This window comes from Entelurus aequoreus, linkage group LG03 (genome assembly GCF_033978785.1).
Source record: "Entelurus aequoreus isolate RoL-2023_Sb linkage group LG03, RoL_Eaeq_v1.1, whole genome shotgun sequence".
Lineage (NCBI taxonomy): Eukaryota > Metazoa > Chordata > Actinopteri > Syngnathiformes > Syngnathidae > Entelurus > Entelurus aequoreus.
Window position 1 is genome coordinate 9,306,526 of NC_084733.1, and position 20,167 is coordinate 9,326,692.

At 41.5% G+C, this 20,167-nt stretch overlaps 1 protein-coding gene across 5 annotated transcripts in view; it reads right to left on the reverse strand.

The window, feature by feature from the left end:
* The window catches only part of LOC133646103 (rho guanine nucleotide exchange factor TIAM2-like), a 288,867-nt gene that overhangs the window by 124,908 nt on the left and 143,792 nt on the right, over window positions 1–20,167 (reverse strand). For all 5 annotated transcript variants that reach the window (XM_062041113.1, XM_062041111.1, XM_062041114.1 and 2 more), the window contains exons 3-4: window positions 17,247–18,428; window positions 6,590–7,031 (exon numbers count right to left, since the gene is read on the reverse strand). In XM_062041113.1, coding sequence (XP_061897097.1) covers window positions 6,590–7,031; window positions 17,247–18,422 — 1,618 coding nt within the window. In that variant the 5' untranslated portion in view covers window positions 18,423–18,428. The remainder of the gene's footprint in view (window positions 1–6,589; window positions 7,032–17,246; window positions 18,429–20,167) is intronic.

The window sequence follows — 20,167 nt, forward strand, 5'->3', positions numbered from 1 at the left end:
AGAAAAGGTCACTTGGTAGTAAGCTGTCATGGTGCAGGGGCCAAACAAAAAGATAAGCAGACCCTCTCCCAGTTGGAGAAGAGGCTAAAAGCCGAGCAGGAAGGTCGCATCCTGGCTGAAAAACAGCTGGCTGACGCAAGGAAGAGGAAGAGGATGGAGGAGGCCACGGCTGCCAGGGTAGTGACTGCGGCTGCAGCTACAAGAGTGGAGTCCAACGATTCGCTGCGTGGTCGGGTTAGAGAGCTGGAGACTCGGTGCAAAAAGCTCAGCATGGACATGAAATCCAGGGAGGAACAGATTCGGGATCTGGAGGGCAAGTGTTAGGAGTTGCCCAAGTACAAGAAGAACGAGAAAGACACAAAAGTGCTGATGTCGGCGCTGTCTGCCATGAAGGAGAAGACTCTGCACCTGGAGAACAGCCTGAGTGCAGAGACCAGGATCAAGCTGGATCTGTTCTCTGCACTGGGAGACGCAAAGAGGCAGCTGGAGATAGCGCAAGGCAAGATCCACCAGAGGGAGAAAGAGATGGCAGATCTCAAGCAGAAGGTTTTTGACAGCTGTAAAGCTTTGCTCTCCAGTGCTCCAGTTTTGGCTGCTCCCAACTTTATGCAGCCTTTCAAAATAGAGGTTGGTCGAGTGTGGGTGAATTAATTGTGTGTGTGTATGGACATCTATTTTCAATGTAACCCAGACATAGCGACTTGTTTGAATGAAAAATTATGTTCATTCTTGTTGGTGGGCGTGTTATGTTCCACGTAGTGGTGGTTTGTTTGTTTTGTTTCTTCTTCTATTGTTTCTACAGGTCACACTCATTCACTGCCTCTGCTGCCAATCAACCGGTTCCTGTTCCCAGCTGCTCCTCATTTCACCTATTAATCAGCCAGCCAATCCCGGTCCACCATTCATCCTCCTATCCTGCTTAAAACCACCTGCTCACCACTGGATGAGGTTGATTATTTTTCTGCCATGCTGTGTGGAGCCTTAATAGACGCTACTTTGTTTTGTACTCATTTTTGTTAAATCTTTGCTTAACTTGTGCCACCTGTTTTTTATACCTTTAAACTTTTGTAAGTATATGTTTAGTGTGCAGCCTAGTCTTGGGAAAGGTTAGACAGAGGCCTCTATACACTACACACGTAGGACTTGTTTGTGTATAAAGACACCAGGCTTAGTGGTGGCTGTCACCCTTGTAGGTTTTGGACCCCCTCTTTGGCTAGAGTAGGTAGGTAGGTTTTTGGTTTATGCTAATTAAATAGCTTTAGTTAGTCAGCTTACCTTTATTTTTTAGAGGTGTCTATTGGTATGTTTTGTTCATTTCTTTGACAGCACCTGTATTCCCAAGCTAGGCTAGAGTTGTGTCTTGTTGTTTTCAGTTCTTGGCTTCGGTGTCTTTAATTTACAACTAATTTGGGGGTTTTTTCTGTCTTGCCTCTGGTGAGGGCGGTCGCATTTTTTCCGCTCTCTCTTCTCCCAGCTTGCTCTCTTTGTTTTTGTCTTGTCTGAACTTTTTTGAAGCCTCTTTCTTTGCGCTGTCCTCAAATCAAAACATCAGACATGGAAATGATCAGCTGGACTCTCGACGCAATTGACAAAATCTTTTCGACGAGGAAAAGAGGTTCGGGGGAGCCTGGCTGCCCTGATGGAACCATTGCTGCGGGGTACGTGAGAGATTCCTGGGATAAATGGAGAATCATGTCCCTCTCAGTCCTTTCCATCGAGGACGTGGAAGACATCTACCTATTTGGAACCGTGATCGCGGGGCACCTGCTGATTGGACTGTGCATTGCTCTGGTGTATCGTCAAATTCGTAAGATGATGGCAGCCACTCAAGGAGCCCTAAGGCTGTTCGTCGCAATGGATGGTTTGGGCAGGGCTGTGGGAACACAGACTGTCGCGATTTCTGAACTGAATCGCAAGATAGATCACATCATGGAGAAGTTTGCTGAAAAGGAATATTGAATTGAATTTGAGAGCACCCAGCATGGACGAATAGAACAGACAAGTCATTGTTTTGTCTGCTCGCGGAAAACAAACATCCTAAGCTACGATTTGACTCCCTCGAATGGCCTTGACGCTGTGAAAACAGGACCAGGCTGTTCTGAAAAACACCCCCGAGGACAACTCAATGATGGAGGCTTTTGACCTCCCTCCCTCCTCAACGACACCTGGAGTCGAACTTTTGCAGATCGGCCTCAGTCTATAAAAAACCTTACATCATCACACCCAAGACAATTGGGAACACCCCCCCTCCCCCACTCCACACCTACAGCACCGCTTGTTTCCCCTCGGGTGATGGTCGGATGGCAGCGCTTCATAGCAGCGGTCGTCTTCCAGGGCCCCAACTCCCCGCCCCTCTGTTGCGAGTTTGTCGTGATTAAATGTAACGTGTTTATGTGTGCATTGCATGGAGGTTTTTTCCCACTCCAGACTAGGCCCCCTTAGGAGTCCAGTCTAGATTGTATTTTTTTACTCATCTTTTTCCCCAGCGTTTTACCTTTTTCCTATCTTTTACGGGGCGCCTTGTGGCGACCCATCAGCGTTCCTGTTCTGTAACCCTGTACACTGTTTGTTTGTTTAATCTTGAACGGGTTTGGGCTGAAAACAAAGTTTTGTTGTATTTGTGCAATGACAATAAAGACCGATCTGATCTGATCTCATACACTTTTATGTTGCGTTCCCCTACGATCCCTAGACTCTGAGCCATCTGGGAACGTAATACTCATATACAAATTATGATAAAAAACTCGACTGACAACGCATATCCCCGCTAGACAACTTGTACTCTAAATCCCAAAATCCAGACGTTTATAAGGAAAGGCCCTCTCAAGATCCCAGTTCTTTAACAATGGCGATAAGGCTAGCAAACTACGAGCCCGTCAACTAAGTCAGATATAAACATCCAATTATTTTCCGCAGATTCAAACTGATTCAGGTATAACCAATGATGATGTTGAGATTCATAAAGTATTTAGGAATTGCTATGCATCCCTCTACTTATTTGCTCAATGTTCTACTCCTGAGATTGAAAACTTGTTTTCCAATTTAGACATCCTCTTGGTTGATCAGTCTGCTACGGTAGAATTAGGGAGACCAATTACTGTTTCAGAATTGAATGGTGCAATGTCGTCATTACAAAATGGTCAATCCCCGGAACCAAATTGATATCCTCCCGAATTTTTCAAAACATTTTGGCATAAGCTAGCCCCTATATTATTGGACATGTACAATGAATCGTTTAAATCCGGCCGCATTTTCGCAAACACTTAACCAAGCTTCATTTTCTCTCCTCTTAAAAAAAAGCAAAGAACTCTTATTATGCACCTCGTATCGTCCTATTAGCCTGTTAAATGCGGACTTCAAACTGTTGTACAAATTGCTGGCTTTACGTCTGGAAACTATTTTTCCTTCTATTAATGCAGATCAAACTGGGTTCATTCGGAATAGGCATTATTTTTCATATCTTCAATGTCTTTACAATATTTGTACAGTGTATATGCTTTTAACACTGAAAAAGCAGTGATATCTATGGATGCTGAAAAGGCATTTGACCGAGTGGAGTGGAATTATCTATTCTATGTACTGGAGAGATCGGCTTTGGTAACAGTTTTATTTTATGGCTTAAACTCCTTCATTACCCTGTCAGGACAAATAATATTCAATCCGAATATTTTCGCATCCATTGTTCTACACGGCAAGGTTACCCCCTCAGTCCATTGCTTTTTGCTGTTGCCATTGAGCCTTTGTCAATAGTGCTTCGTACTAACCCACTTATTACGGGCATATGTAGACACAATGTGCAGGTGAAAGTCTCTCTCTATATGGATGACCTCCTTCTGTATTTTTTTCAGACCACTCTGTCTTGGTCCTGGCTACCTTGAGTACCCTCAAGAATTTGGACATTTGTCTGATTACAAACTAAACTAAGGTAAAAGTGAAATATTTCCTATAAATTCTGCTGCTAAAAAATATCCTGTGCACAATTTTTGCTTTAAAATTGCCTCGCAAAGTTTCACATACTTGGGCGTCCAGATGACACTTATGTTTGCAGAACTTTCTAAAGCCAACTTTGTTCCACAATTGTCCAGAATCCAGAGAGATGTTGATTGCTAGTCCCTACCTAACTTATCTACAGTGGCTCGTGTCAACTCTATTATAATGAATATATTTATTCGATTTTCGTATCTGTTCCAGTGCATAGCACGTTTTCTCCCTCACTCCTCCTTTCGTAAATTATATAATCAGATTTTAGATTTAATTTGGAATTAAAAAAAGACATACAGGTTCAATAAATATCTCCATATCAACAGGAACAACGGAATAAAAGTTGAAAAATGCTTTGACAGTGTTTTATATTTAAAGATTGCTGTTTCGCTCATTTGTCAATCAAAAAGGGATTCAGCCGGACAGGCCATCAAATCATCATGTGGAAGCCCGGCAATCCCCCTTTCGATCACCCTGAGATGTATATAAAAGTTTTGTATGAATTACTTTCCCCAAGTAATTAATTACATCTATTAAATAATTATTTTGATAGTAATTAATATACTTTTTTGGGAAAGTAACAAGTAACTGTAATTAATTACGTTTTTAAAGTAAATTTCCTAACACTGCCCATCTTACACAAATAACTCGAACTTTGCTGTGGGCTTTTGTAATATCCGCTGTTAGCTAAACTTCGCTGTAATATACAGCGGCAAACACTGAGCGCATGAGCTCGATAAATTCTGACCGGTCTACACAGTTACATTAGTTCTACTTTGTAGTTACAAATCTCACCCTCATTAATCGAAAAATGTAACAGCGCAATTAATGTTTATGCATTTATTGTGAATAAATGTAACGTTCATATATTTCTAGGAAACGGCATTGTTTACAAGGTTTAACTGGTGGTGGGGGCGTGGCCAATGAAATGTTATCATATAATTTGCAAATTTGTCGATGATGCATAGATATATATTTTTTAATGCTAAAAAATAATTTACATACATTTAAAAACAAGTATGTGTTATTAGTATTAACATATTTTTGTTATATTGTTTTACTCTATTTTTATAATTGTTATTATTGTACAATAATAATAATAATAATAATAATAATACCTGGGATTTATATAGCGCTTTTATAAGTACCCAAAGTCGCTTTACATGTTAAAAACCCATCATTCATTCACACCTGGTGGTGGTAAGCTACTTTCGTAGCCACAGCTGCCCTGGGGTAGACTGACGGAAGCGTGGCTGCCAATTTGCGCCTACGGCCCCTCCGACCACCACCTATCATTCATTCAACATTCATTCACCGGTGTGAGCGGCACCGGGGGCAAGGGTGAAGTGTCCTGCCCAAGGACACAACGGCATGGTAAGAGGCGGGGAGCGAACCTGCAACCCTCAGGTTTCTGACACGGGCGCTCTACCCACTACGCCACGCCGCCCCATAAAGAAACAGACAAAGTAGGGTTGTCCCGATACCAATAATTTGGTATTTGGTATAATTTGAGAACGTCTCCCCTGTGCTCCTTGACTACAGTCTGTACCGGAGCAGAACAGCAAGACAGGTGTAACAACATCATCATTACCTGTCACTTTTTAAACTCCTTGTGCAGATCTGAATGCTTATTATTTAAATGTTTACCTAAGTTTGAAGCAAAGGAGGTAATAGTAATCACCACATTTGGTGTTTTAAAGCAAAACTTGTAGCGCGTCACCTTTACCGTTAGTTTTGAAGCCCAAATACCTCCATATTGCGCTTCACGCACCCCCTTTATTAACCAGCAGAATTGTCTTTATTTGCCATTCTTCCTCTCCAAGATGTTATTGCTTGTATGCACTTTGTGTGGGCGTTTTGACACACTCAACATCATGCGCCTCGGCTCTGTCACCGCCACACAGCGGCATTCAGATGAAATGGCAGCGTTTTATATTTTAAGATTGCAGCTGACTCTAAACAAAAGTTAAACGCAATTTCGTCAATGAAATGCAAGCACAAAAGAATATATTTGACCACTTTGTTATATTTTGTCAGTCAGTCTTTAGCAACCGCTACTGCTGTATATCTGGCATCACATGTTAAAACAATGCCGCGGGTAAGAGAAGTCGGCAAGTCAGATCCATAACTTCAGGAAAAGGATTGGCTCTGAGGGAAGGGTGGGTCTGGCTCGAGTGCAAAACAGGGCTGTGCGCATCCCGCTGCTGGAGAGCCCCATCGTCCAAGCCACCAGCCGCTGGGGCAAAGGTACGGCAAAAGCGGATGGGATCTTACCGCCGAGGCTCCAGACACTCGTGTGCGTGCGTCTTACTTACGGTTGAAGTTTTTCTGTGGCCACATTTTCTGTGCATCTCTAGTCAATAGTGCTTAAATAATATAGACTATATATCTATTTATACAATATATTATTTTAACTTGTTTCTAAGTTTAAAAAAAAATCAACATTTTTAAGGTGTGGCGGCTTTAATTTAGACGTGGGCCCACGCCACGATCAGACACATATAGGGGAAACCCTGTATACCGTTGGAGGTGTTCTTGTATTTTTTGGTGCAAAACAGTGTAATGTTGAGCCAGTGACATAGAGCACCTTTACTTATGTAAGGCGTACCTTTCAGGGTGATCCAGTATTGTTTCCACTTGCGACGTGTCACCAGCTCCAGCTTCCTGTCTTTCTGCAGAGTCACGAGAGGTTTAAAATATAGCCATCCAGCCCGTCTGACTACACCCTGTTCCTTTTCGAACAGCAGGTCCAGCTGCTCCAGGGAGTCCTCTGCAGACTCACTGCTACTTTCCCCCTCGTCTTCGCCTGTGGAAGGGTCTCTTTTCTCGCTTCCTCCCTGTCCACTGTCCATCTCCAACTCCCTCATGAAGTTCTTATAAATGTTCTGGCGGAGGGCATCATTGGTTGGTTGGTGAATAGCTCCTGATGATTGGGTACTAGGAAGGGCTGGGTGCCATAAGAGGCTTGAGGCCTGAGCAGGGGAGCTGGTGTCTGCAGTCAGGCCAACCACGCTGTCAAAGACATCTGGCATGTCCTGGTGGATGGTATCCTGGCAGGGCAAACAATGCAAAGGTGAGATGTGTAAACTACAAACAACAAAGGCAACATCATGAAATACCATTACAAAAATTTAAGTTCGCAAGTTAATTTCTTCTTATTTATAATTTCATAAAAATGTCACCTTGTTAGCCCCAAGGCATACGCACAGTTCCCTATGTGTGTCAAACCTTGTGAGCTTAAAAATGGAACAAAACTCAAACTGTGCTCTTTTCAATTAGCCGCAAGGCACTGCAAAGTTGAAGAGGAACTTTTGAAAATGCATAGTCAAACTACCCAAACCTACTTCAAAGACTGCAACAGCAGTGGCTTGATACTTTGGTAGGCTGGGAAAGTGGGGCAAATTTCCTGTGACAGCACCTGGGGAGGTCAGAACCCTCTAGGCTCAGACAGTTTCACATCAGTTAGGGCCTCGAGTGGCTTCCCAATTCCACAAAACACTTAATGTAATTGGCCTCCTAAATTCTAACAGTGCCAACCCATACTTGACTACATTGCTGCATAGAATGTGACACAAGCAAACCATTGGAGCACTGTCAACACAAGATTTACAGTATGTGACTACATGTTCATTCTCTGACTTTATTTGCTCTCATGTATGTACCACTCTGTTCGTAATGGAAAATAATGGCAACATTCTGCCTTGTTGATTTGAGTGGATTCCACTAATCATTATTTGAAGTTCTGACACCAGAAATGTCATAGATCAGGATTACTCATGTAGAATGGAAGAAAACACTCACACCTTTCACCTCGCCCTAATTTTTTTTTTTAATGCAGGCCGTGCAGGATCTATTTCACATGTGTTTCTAATTAGGGATAGGTTGACAATGTAACATTTAAACCCACAAACAAAGCTCCGGTAAAGAGAAGCTAAATGAGAAGTCAAAGTAGGGCTGGGCGATATGGCCTTTTTTTAATATCTCGATATTTTTAGGCCATATCGCGATACACAATATATATCTCGATATTTTGCCTTAGTCTTGAATGAACACTTGATACATATAATCACACCAGTATGATGATTCTATGGGTCTACATTGAAACATTCTTGTTCATACTGCAATAATATACTGTATGCTCATTTTAAACTTTTAGGCAGAGAAGGAAATCACAACTAAGTCAATTCACCAAAACTGTATTTATTAAACTGTTATTAAGCAGTGGCACAAACATTCATGTCATTTCCAAAACAGAAAGTGCAAGATTGTCAGAGACATTTTAAAACAAGCTATTAGTGCACTTTTGTGCATGGTGTCACTAAGATGACTTGTCAAAACAACACTAAATTAAAGTGCACTTTTTGTACAGAACGGCACTACAATAGTTTAAAAACATGATGTCAGCAAGATATTTCAATAAGTGTCAAATAAAAATGAGCTGCATAATAGGAAATCAAATAGTGTTCGTCCTTCGCTATGTGGTAGGTTCCTGCGAACATGATTTCCTTTTGTTGTTGACTCTATTTTTCATACGGTGTTGATCTGGAAATGTTTGCCTCGGCATTTTGATGGTGTGGGCGTGTGGCACTGAGTGGAGATGTTGACATGCGGAGTAAGCACTCTTCATTCTCTAGCAGGTGACTTTTCAAATTATGCTACATATTAGCAGTAATGCTACTTTTTGTAGAAACGCTTTTGCCCCACACTTGACAAATTACAGTTGTCTGTTCGACATATTCCCACTTGAAGCCAAACCACCGCCAGACGATGGACCTCCTGCTGTTTTTCTTGGGAATTAATTCTTCCTTCATTTGTTACCAGATTCGCACCTTCTTACTCCCGTATTACCACTCGCACCACAGCTAACGTTACCCATGCCGCTACCTCTCTGCTCCGCGAGGGCGTATACGTATGTGACGTATGACGTGACAGTATGTGACGTATGTAGAAGGTGGGCTTGCTGTCTGTGAGAAGGAGACACAAGAAGGAGTGGGAAGAGCCTGTCGTGTAATGCCAGCTGCTAGAAGCAACTGCGTGAGAACGTATACTCGAATATCACGATATAGTCATTTTCTATATCGCACAGAGACAAACCCGCGATATATGGCGTGTATCGATATATCGCCCAGCCCTAAGTCAAAGTTAACCATGCACTGTATTTCAGTGAACAAAAAATTATAGTGACAAAATACTGCCAGTTAGATTTGGCATGGAAAAAAAATTGACATTGTAGAAAAAGTTGTTTTGGCATCAAAACAATTTTTGGCAACAAATAAATACAAACTTCGAAGAAAATGGTGGATATGTTTAGAACAATGACATGTTTCCAATGCAAATCTTCATATTGTTGCACACTGTTGTTGTTTTTGTGTGTTTCAGAGGTTCTTATTTTAACTTTTCCTTTTTTGAAAAATATGCATTTTTAAGTTACCCACAGGGTTTCCCCTACATCTGGGGTCAGCTACCCATGGCTCTAGAGCTGCATGCTGATCTTTAGCGCCACCTTAGGCCCTGTCTACATTAAGCCAGATAACTCCTTAAACAAATCATTATTTAGCCTGAGCATCATGTCAGCCACACTAAACCATCGTTTAAGGTCCCCTCTTGGATAATTTTTTACACGAGTAAGTGCGCCATGTATTTCTTGAATCTCCGGCTCTTAGCCTTGTATGGACTCATCGATCGTTTACAAACTGATTTCAGAGAGGAAGTGACGCCAGAAAGACCGCGCCCTACACAGGAAGTGATGTCGGAAAGAACGCGCCACAGCCAGCTTCATAACAACCTGTTTCCCCTCTTAGGTAAACACTAGAAAGATGGAGGCGAGTCATCCAGACATGCCGTGTTCCCCTTCCTCTACATGTACAGACGCTTGTGGAAATCACACATAATACCTTAAAAGAAAGCGATTGCAGCTATTTTGGATACAACACGTTTGCGACGGCAAGATAACTTTTGAATGTCGAGGTCAGCTGTGATTCTACTTACCGAAAAACTTTGCTCATTTGTCGAAGGAGAGACAACGAGAATGCGAGCTCCTGTGGATGTGATAAAAAAAAGGTAGTGTGTGCTTTGTATTACCTGGCCGCAAGTGAAGACTACGGAAAAAAATTTAATGCATTTGGACTGGCAAAGCAGACTTTATCAGTTATTGTCTGCCATGTACCTGTATGTTGCAGACTCAACGTCTAGGCCCAGAGTATATAAAGTCACCAAAAACGAATGGACAATGAAGGTGAAAGCAAAAGAGTGAGGAGTGTCCTGACCAGATATCTAGATCCCTAGATTGATTATTGTCAAATGTCATTTGTCACATTGTGTACTTTCACGTGTTTATTAAAGATCTGAGTAATTTATGATGGCTCAGGTGTGGATCACTACAATAGGGCCCACAGCACACTGGATTCCAATTAATTGAAATACCACAACACTGGATATTGTTCAGATAAGTTCAATTTAAGAACTTGCACACAAAGCAACATTGGAGGTGAGTATGACGTGTGCATTTTCCGCGCATGCGTATTACATCGCGTTGCGCCGGCTGACGGAGGGAGGGTGGGGGTCTTAAATGACCATTATGTGTGTGTGGACAAGGATCAGGTTAGGTGGGATTTACCCTGGATAACCTTAGTGTAAACGGGGCCTAGTATACTTTATATACTCTGGACCTAGACGTTGAATCCGCGACACACATGGCGGACAATAACTGATACAGTCTGCTTTGCCAGTCCAAAAGCATTCACCGTTTTCCATAGTCTTCCCTCGTCAGTCAGGTAATACAAAGCACACGCATTCTTGTGACTCTCCTTCGACAAATGGACAAAGTTTTTCGGTAAGTAGAATCACAGTGACCTGGACATTAGAAAGTTCTCTTGCAGTCTAAAAAGTGTTGTACCCGAAATAGCTGTAATCGCTTTCTCTTAAGGTATTCATGTGTGATTTCCACTAGCGTCTGTACATGTAGAAGGAGAAACACGGGCATGTCTGGATGACTCGCCTCCATATTTCCAGTGGTTAGCTCCGAGTTACGAAACCCCTTTATTATGAAGCCGGCTGTTGCGCGTTCTTTCTGACGTCACTTCTGGTGTGGGGTGCTGTCTTTCTGGCGTCACTTCCTCTCCGAACTCAGTTTGTAAACGATCAATTAGTCCATACAAAGCTAAGAGCCGGAGATTCAAGAAAAACACGGCGCACTTACCCGTGTAAAAATTTGTCCGAGGAGGGGAATCTTAAACGCTGGTTTAATGTGGCTGAAACGGGGCTTAGACTAAATAATTATTCGTTGAAGGGGTTATCCGGCTTTGTGTAGACATAGCCTTAGTGGCTCTCTGGAGCTTTTTCAAAAATGTATGAAAATGGAAAAAGATGGGGAAAAAATATATGTTTTGTTTTAATATGGTTTCTGTAGGAGGACAAACATCACACAAACCTTCTAAATTGTTAGAAATCCCAATGTTTATATTGCACATGCTTCCCTGATGAGAGTATTTGGCTAGCGCAGTTTTGTCATACTAATTTTGGCAGACCTTGAACGCACCATAGTTTTACTTTCTCCGACGCTGCCACAGAAAGACGTGTTTTATGCCACTCTTTCTCTGTCTCATTTTGTCCACCAATGTTTTATGCTGTGCGTGAATGCACAAAGGTGAGCTTTGTTGATGTTATTCATTTGTTAGGAGTGCTAATCAGGCATATTTGGTCAGTGCATGACTGGACTGCAAGCTAATCGATGCTAACATGCTATTTCGGCTAGCTGTTTGTACATATTGCATCATTATGAACGATCATGAAAGAAATATTAAAAATGAGATGGAGTGAATTTATACACTCTTAAGAAAAATATTTTTTTATTGATTTAAACTTTTATTTATCATCACCAAGACGTTACTGCTTGCTCCAACCTCACTTCATTTGACACTCACGTTATTTAGAGAAGAAAAAATTAGAGGCACATGATGTCTTTACATCTGAGGGGTCCACCAATTAAACATTAATCCGTGAAAGTCAAAGTTGGACTTATTCGTGCATCGGTAAGTAACGTATTTGATTGGCATAACGAGTGCCGTGCTGCTGTGATCATGACGCTAATGAGAAAAATAATATGTTTGTTTGCAGTTGATTTCCTGCTCTAATGTTTAATCTCATCAACAATTCATGTCTGCAGTTGTTTTTATGGTGTGAAGTTCATATTTTGCCTCATTATTTAGCTATAAATGTCCCTGTTGTTCAGCAATGTTTGCTCACGAGATCAAGACTCAGTATGCTGTTGAGCCTACGAGAGATTTATTCATCTAGTTTATTAATACTATTAAGGATATTTTCTTGATGATAACAAATATCACCAAATACGCCATGATGTGGTCATCTGTGTCAAATAAAGCACTTGCCTTTCCTGCACAACAACAACTAAGCTTTTAGTTTCTGTTATTAAATGGACAATAAAAATACAGTGGATTGGACCAATAATCACAATATTTATTACTAGGACTCAACATGACGTTAGTTTATTTGTACAACCAGGTCTTCTTAGTTATACTTTGGCATAGCAACCACAAAATAACATAATCTAATACGATCTCTTGTTCTTTTCTAACGTTTAATTCTGCTCTAACACTACTAATACAGCAGATAATAAACTCAATTGCATCACAGAAAGTTTCTCAAACAAATCAAATGTTCAAACAAACATTTTACAACGTGGTCGCTGCAGACACGAGCATTGTCCAAATGTATACCACAAGATGATGAAAGTTATATTTTTAACAGCCATTTCCTTCGATGCTCTTTAGTTTTTTTCCCTGCAGGGTTTCCCGCAGCGCTTTGTTGTTAAGGGGGCCGCCTTAACAACAAAGAGCCACCGCCTAAACTAACGTCTTAACAAGCTGCTCCACTTCGTACTGCCTCTGTCAGTACATCTCTGCAGCACCCAGCATTGTCCCACCCACAGAACCATCTGATTGGTTACACGCAGTGCGGTAACAGCCAATCAGCAGTGCATATTCAGAGCGCATGTAACAGCCAATCAGCAGTGCGTATTCAGAGCGCATGGAGTCAGTGCTCCTGCGGTGTGGTGAGCAGATAGGTGTTTAGCAGGTAAGCATCAGGCAGCGGACTCCCCCCAAATTATAATAAACACCTCCCAGTCAACTACTAGTAACATCACTATGAGCCCGTTGACGTTCTTGAAACATAAGCGGCAGCTCAGCTCGCACGCAGTCCTTGAGGTGAAGGCTAAAACTGGCTCAGGTCAGAGGAGTATGTCACCAAAAAACCACAATCGTAATTTTTATATCAAAGTTTGGTTTAACTGAGCGTCCCTATATTTTAAAGAGTAATTGTTTTTGTGTGAATTAATTTAGCCTGAAGTTCTAAACATTGCGTTTTTTTGGGCAGCACCAACAAAATGGCTGTAAAACTAAACCCATGCTGAAGAGTCAACCCCACCCCTCCTCCAATGTTAATGAATGATTTATGGCTGTTCTGGCTATTACATGATGTAGATTACTGCCACGTTTACTGCATTAAAAAATTAAATCTTGCTGACAGGAATTGGTGTTCAGTCATTTACTATAGTTAGGTTTCAGGTATCATTTAATGACACATAATGCAAATGGGAATGTCGTATGTTATTTTGACTTGACCATTGTGCTTTACTCTTTAGTGACGAATATGCATCTATTAATGATTTCATTCTTGCCAATACCATGTTTATCTGTCTAACACAGTGGTTCTTAACCTGGGTTCGATCGAACCCTAGGGGTTCGGTGAGTCGGCCTCAGGGCTTCGTGGTCAAGACACACCCGACTCATCGTGTAAATAAAAACTTCTCCCTATCGGCGTATTATGGATACCCCCCAAACAATGTTCCCTCTAATTTTCCATCTGATTTGCAGGTGTGTAATTTGTTGTGAGTTCATGCCCTGTGTTGGTTTTGAACAAGGTGATGTTCATGCACGGTTCATTTTGTGTACCTGTAAAAAAAAACATAACTTTGTCTTGAATTTGAAAAAAAATTAACATTTTATTTTTCACTAAAGAAATGTTCGGTGAATGTGTATATGAAACTGGTGGGGTTCGGTACCTCCAACAAGGTTAAGAATCACTGGTCTAACATTTGCCTTTCAAATATTTTTTATTGCTCAAAAAAACTGAGTTATATTTTCTTTAAATCAGTATTACTTGTGAAGCTTCACGACTTGGTGACTTGACTAAATCAATGAAAGACATTGAAGCTGCTTTTCTATGGAGCCAAAACACTGCTAGTACGATTAGGTACCCCCCAAAAAATGACATTGTAGAAAAAGTTGTATTGGCACCGAAACAAGTTTTGGCAATAAATGAATACAAACGTTGAAATAATATAATATTTTTGCTGAAATTATTTTTATATCATGACAAGTTTTCAGTGCCAATCTTCATATTTCTGAACACTGTTTGTTTTTTGTGTGTTTAACAGGTTTTTATTTTCAACTTTTCTTATTTCACATTCGCTTCTCTTTTTTACGGTTTCGCCTCTCTTTTTTTACAGTTTTAAATTATTGGCAGGGTTTTGACGTGGAGGGGCGGGTGCCTGTGGGCAGGGTTTTGACGTGGAGGGGCGGGTGCATGTGGGCAAGGCTTACAATATGTTTACCCGGAAGCAGTTTTACTATACTTTGGCTTGTAGGTAATACACCGTAGAAAAAGACAGAAGGAACGAGGGGGTCTAAAACAAGTTAAAAAATATTTCAAAATATAATATTATGAAGCAAAAAGTTTTTTTTTTCATTTATTTAAGTTATCTTTCAGGTTTTTTTGTATCATGCTCACAGAGAAATCTTGTATTTTTAAACATAATATAGTAAACTACTTTATTATTTTTTTTGACTATTTCCCAAACTTATAAAGCACTTTGGTCAACTTTGTTACTTTCAAAAGTGGTTTTATATATGTTGTATATTTTAACAGTTGGAGGTTGTTAGGATATATTCATGGTATTTATAAAATGTTAGGCTCTCCAGGGGGAAGAAAAAGAAGAACCACACAGAGCTTGCTCAAAAGTACGATAGTCAAAAGTCTCGTATTTTAACACTAATGTATTTGTTTACTTGATAACAAATTAAAGTAATATAATGTTTTGTAGCCCCCAGAAGAAAACACACAAAGGCCAAAACTATTGTAAACTTTTATTACGGTAACAAACGGCTATGGCTGGGTTGCATATGACGTAATATCCGTTTTTCTTCTTCGCGGCTTAATTCACACGATGGTCAAGCAGCTTCAGTGTAGCATTACAACAAGTGAGAGTGAGTGTAGAGTTTGAGCAGAAAATGCCGTATTGCTGTTCTGTTCTTGGGAGTTCCAATCGTTCACATAGAGAGATAGGAAAGAGCTTTCATAGAGTCCTGAATGAAGTGGTTCATTAAGAAAATAAAGTCAGGGCAGTGTTTCCCCCAGAAAATGTGTTAGTTAAGGTGGTGTCTCTCCAGGGGACAGGCGGACGGGCGGGGTGGGTGTAAGGAACAGTGTAACTCGGCCTGTCGCCATCACTATCACGTCGCCACCTCATCGCTGCCACCACAGCCTAGGGGGGCAATAGACTACAGACTGTGGTGGAGTAGGCCGGCTTCGTCGCGTGAAGAAGCCTACAATTATTGGTTGTGTTTTCCACTCCATTTGCTGAATGGCGATATATATCGATATTTTTTCCGTAAAGTAAAAACAAAACACAAAAGAGTCCTACTTACCTGAGATACTAAGTGTAGAGGCAGGGATTTGTTTCTCACTTGTCACCTGGGATAGTGGGTGTGGCTACGTGTGTGAGTGTGTGGGCGGAGTGCGTGTGCGTGTGTGGGGCTGAATGATTGCTGAATGAATAACACCTGCACCTGCCTGGGAATCCTTTTGTCTTGTATAGAGAGAGAGTGAGGTAGGGTGCCGTTACTTCTGTTGACCGCAACAGGCTATCTTTTTCCATCATAGTCTGGTCCATATAGTCCTGCAAATCCATCTGCATGTAATGTATTGTTTTTTAGGGAAAATAAATCACCCTCAAAACTGCAGTAATGACTTTATGTTGCATCCTCGGACCCAGCGTGTCAGACAGAGCCCTGCTTTCTACTCTCAATGACTAATTTGTTTCTGATAGTCACACAAGACTAAGTATGTCATTATTATGACTTAGTAAGTCAATATTTTGACAAAATAATGACTTACTAAGTCAAATTAATAAGCGTTTGCAATAAGCGTTTGAAAAAAAGAGTTAAAAGTGGGGCCAAATGCTGACATATGCTCAACTCATCATGCTCAATTTATTACAGCATTTGGGAAGCCTGTAGTTGATTTTTATTATGTAAATGTTATATTTTTATCAACATGTGATAGCAGGAACCCTGCCATTCAAAACTAGGCTGCTACATTACTAATGATTAATGTAATAGCAATAGGAGAGACTATTCATCCCTGAACACCATGGAGTTCATGTAGGCTTTATGATGCAGTTACATTATTATATCAACTATCAGAGACAGCTTCAGGAAACTCTTCATTTAACATAATGTCGTTTTTTGCTGCTTCAACACAGCTCAATCAACACAGAAAAAGGTCATGTGAAATAACTTAGTTGTTAACTGTAGGTCAATAATGCTTGTCTTTCTCTCAGACAGACACACGCATGCACGCACGCACGCACGCACGCACGCACGCACGCACGCACGCACGCACACACACACACACACACACACACACACACACACACACACACACACACACACACACACACACACACACATTTTTATCGGATGCCTGCTTTGTGTTAACCGCACGGTGGTGTTTGAACATAGCAATATTTTACTGTTTGCATAACACACATATTCCATTCTTACAGTCTACATGAACTACAGTGTGATGATTATTCAGAATGTCATGTAATACTATTTGTAGTAAATCCACCCAGAAATTGTCATTATGGAAACTTAAACAGTTGTACTTCATTAAATCAATAAGCACTATTCATCATTTCCATGTCATCCTAAAAAAGGCCAGAAAACAAACAAAGCTGGCTGCCTTATAAAGGCCATCTTCTGCCCAGTCTGACATCTGGCGTTATGATGCTAAAGACCAGAGGAATTGTCCAAGGTAACCGTTACCCTTGTCAACACGAAACTGTTCATGGGCCTGTTAACCTTTTCTATTAGTCTTGTTTAAGCCATCACTCTGCAACAAGTTATGAGAGACATACAGAGAAAAGAAGAACACACAAAAGAACCAATTAAAGCTATAATTACCTGAGACTTCCTTTTTTTGCGACTGAGGCTGCCAGTCCAGTCACTGAAACGTCGAATGTGGTTTTTGATATAAGCTTTTTTATGGTAGCCAAACTCCGATCCAGACCGCTTCCGATGCTGTTCATGGTTGGGATACTGGTCCAAATCTTCGCTCATGGTGTGAGCTTTGGGCCTTCGACAGGGCAAGGTGTATGACGAATACTGGCGAGCCTCAAGGCTTCCCTCCTCCAAGTGAACATCCAAGACTGAAGCAAGGGAGGCTCGATTTGGCTGCTGGCCAATTGGAACCTCCTCTAAATGGGAGGACAGGTCTTTGGCTATGGGGAAGGTAGCAGCCATTGCAGAGTCCTTGTAGAGGCCTCCAGTGGACAAAGAGGATGGCTGTTCGGTCAAAGAGTCATGTTGGTGGATGGGGGAGTGCACTGGTGGCCTGATGGCAGAGCAGGGTTGATCCTGTTCGCAAAGTTCTGTGCTGGCACCCCAGGGAGAATCATACCAAGAACCATCGGAGCTGAGAGAGCTTCCTTTACTGGTTCTAGCAGTTGAAGAGGTAGAGGCTGGTGGGGGACCACTGCTGTGACCATCAGGCTCACTACTGCCAGAGCCGGGCAGACTAGAAGTAGAGGGTGAGTCCAAATTAGCAGAGAACTTTAGGAGTTGTACAGGACCAGAGACTTCATCCAGGAGGAGATCACTGTCTGAGGTATTGGTGAATTCCACTCTCAGACTACCATCCTTCTTGATCACAACTCGTGGGCTATTAGGTTTCACTAAAACCTGCTCTTTGTCTCTTTGACTATTCAGAGTGTAGCCATTGAGCTCTGCACCATAGGGGTTATCTTCAAAGTCATCAGACACATGCCGCCTGCGTATTCCACATCCAGTCGAGCGATGCCAGCGATGCTCATTCGGGCTGCCCCTCACTCCCCTTGAGGCATAGTCACTTTGACGGGCAGAATAAGGCTGTCTGCTTTTTGGAGGGGAGAGACAACCTCGGCTGACACATTTGGCCTTGTACCCTGAGCTCACTGGTGCACTTCTCCACCATTCGTGAGCTGACAGAGGGTCGTCTGTGGCTGACCCGATCTTCAGCGAGTATGGTTTCTGTGTCCCAGAGAAGCCAAAGCTGGTGGCTTTGAGGCCGTGAATGCTGTACTGGCTTTCAGAATTTCCCATTGCTGCCTGAAAAGGAAAATTAACATGAAGTCAGTGAGTTTATGCAGGTGGAAAGATAATGGTGCCCACTGTATATATGACATAATGCCTAACTCATCCCCTCTATACTGAATAATGAAGACATTCCTGCACACCTTGCATAGCAGTTACATTTAAATAGTCTCTTTCCTGAGTAAAATGGAAGCAGGTATAATATATTCCATCTGTTTTACAATCACACTTTCCCAGGCTGGACGGTTTCCATTTTATGCCATTATTCCAGAGAAAAGCGAGACAAACAATCTTAATGCTGTCATGGTTGTTATTATGTTCATAACACTCAATTAGTGACAGTATATTGTGACCAAGCAGCTTTTATTGTAGGTCTGATTTTACAACACTTGAAATAATATAACAACCACTGTCAGTCGTGGATTTTTTCATGCGACAGGATTAGGGATGATCCGATCAGGGTTTAATGCTGCCGATACTACCATCCATTAGTGAGATTGGCCAAAACCAATACAAATCACATGTGTTAACAACTGAAGATTTTTTTAAATGTGTTTATGGTGCGTTCTGATGATAGTTTAACAATAACAACACAATATTTAAACTGGTTCCCTATTCTCTTTTATTACATACAATTGTTTGAGCAAAGCAATTAGTGCACAATACCTAAACAAAAGTAAAAACTACTGTGTACTACTAACTTAAATTATTTGGGTTTTTGCCCTCAAAGTTCTCCTGTGTCCAGGGGATTATTGCCTTAGTTTGTAAACATGAACAAAAACTACAAAACTGGATTTTGAGAAAATAAAAATATCGACCCTAATCACTCTAGTATTGCTCATATACAGAAACTCCCCTTGGTATCGACACTAACAATTTATGGATCGATTCACCATCCTCTTATATGTCATGTACTGACTGCAACATTGCTGACACACCAACAGTTGTTGTTATATTAACTTCACTCTATACTCTTATTAATCTACTTGTTAGTCAACTGTTAATAGCTGCTTACTTTCTGTTGCAAAGCGGTTTAAGTTTGCGAAGCAATTATTTATTGGTGTTGTTTTAAGTGAGCTTAGCGGTTAGCTTAGCTACTTGCTTGCTTTTGGTGTGTAACATGTTTAGCCTCGTCCTCCTGTGATAATATTACTGATAATGATATATAAGATACTAAGAAATTAGGTTTATTTTCCATCATATAGGTGATTATTATTAGCTTAGGGGAGTGGCTACACACTGTGTATGGATACACATAATTAGGTGTTAGTTGCTTGTCAGCCGGGGGACTAAAAATGCATATAGTGTCAGCCAGAAAGGATCAGCGTTTGTGATGGGCAATAAAAGGCATTAATCGGCAATGGCGATCATGTAGCTGTACGATACTGGCCAATCGAAAGGCATCCACCCTTCCATCTTTTTCCACATATCCAAAGTCGGGTCGCGGGGGCAGCAGCCTAAGCAGAGAAGCCTAGACTTCCCTCTCCCCAGCCACGTCATCCAGCTTTTACCGGGGGAACCCGAGGTGTTCCCAGGACAGCTAAGAGACATAGTCGCCCTAAGTGTCCTGGGTGTTCCGCGTGCCCTCCTACTGGTTGGATGTACCCTAAACACCTCCACAGGGAGGCTTTAGGGGAGCATCCTGACCTGACGTTAGAACCACCTCAGCTGGCTCCTCTTGATGTGGAGGAGCAGCGGCTTTACTCTCAGCTCTTTCCAAAAGCCAGAGCTTCCCGCTCTATTTGTAAGAGACA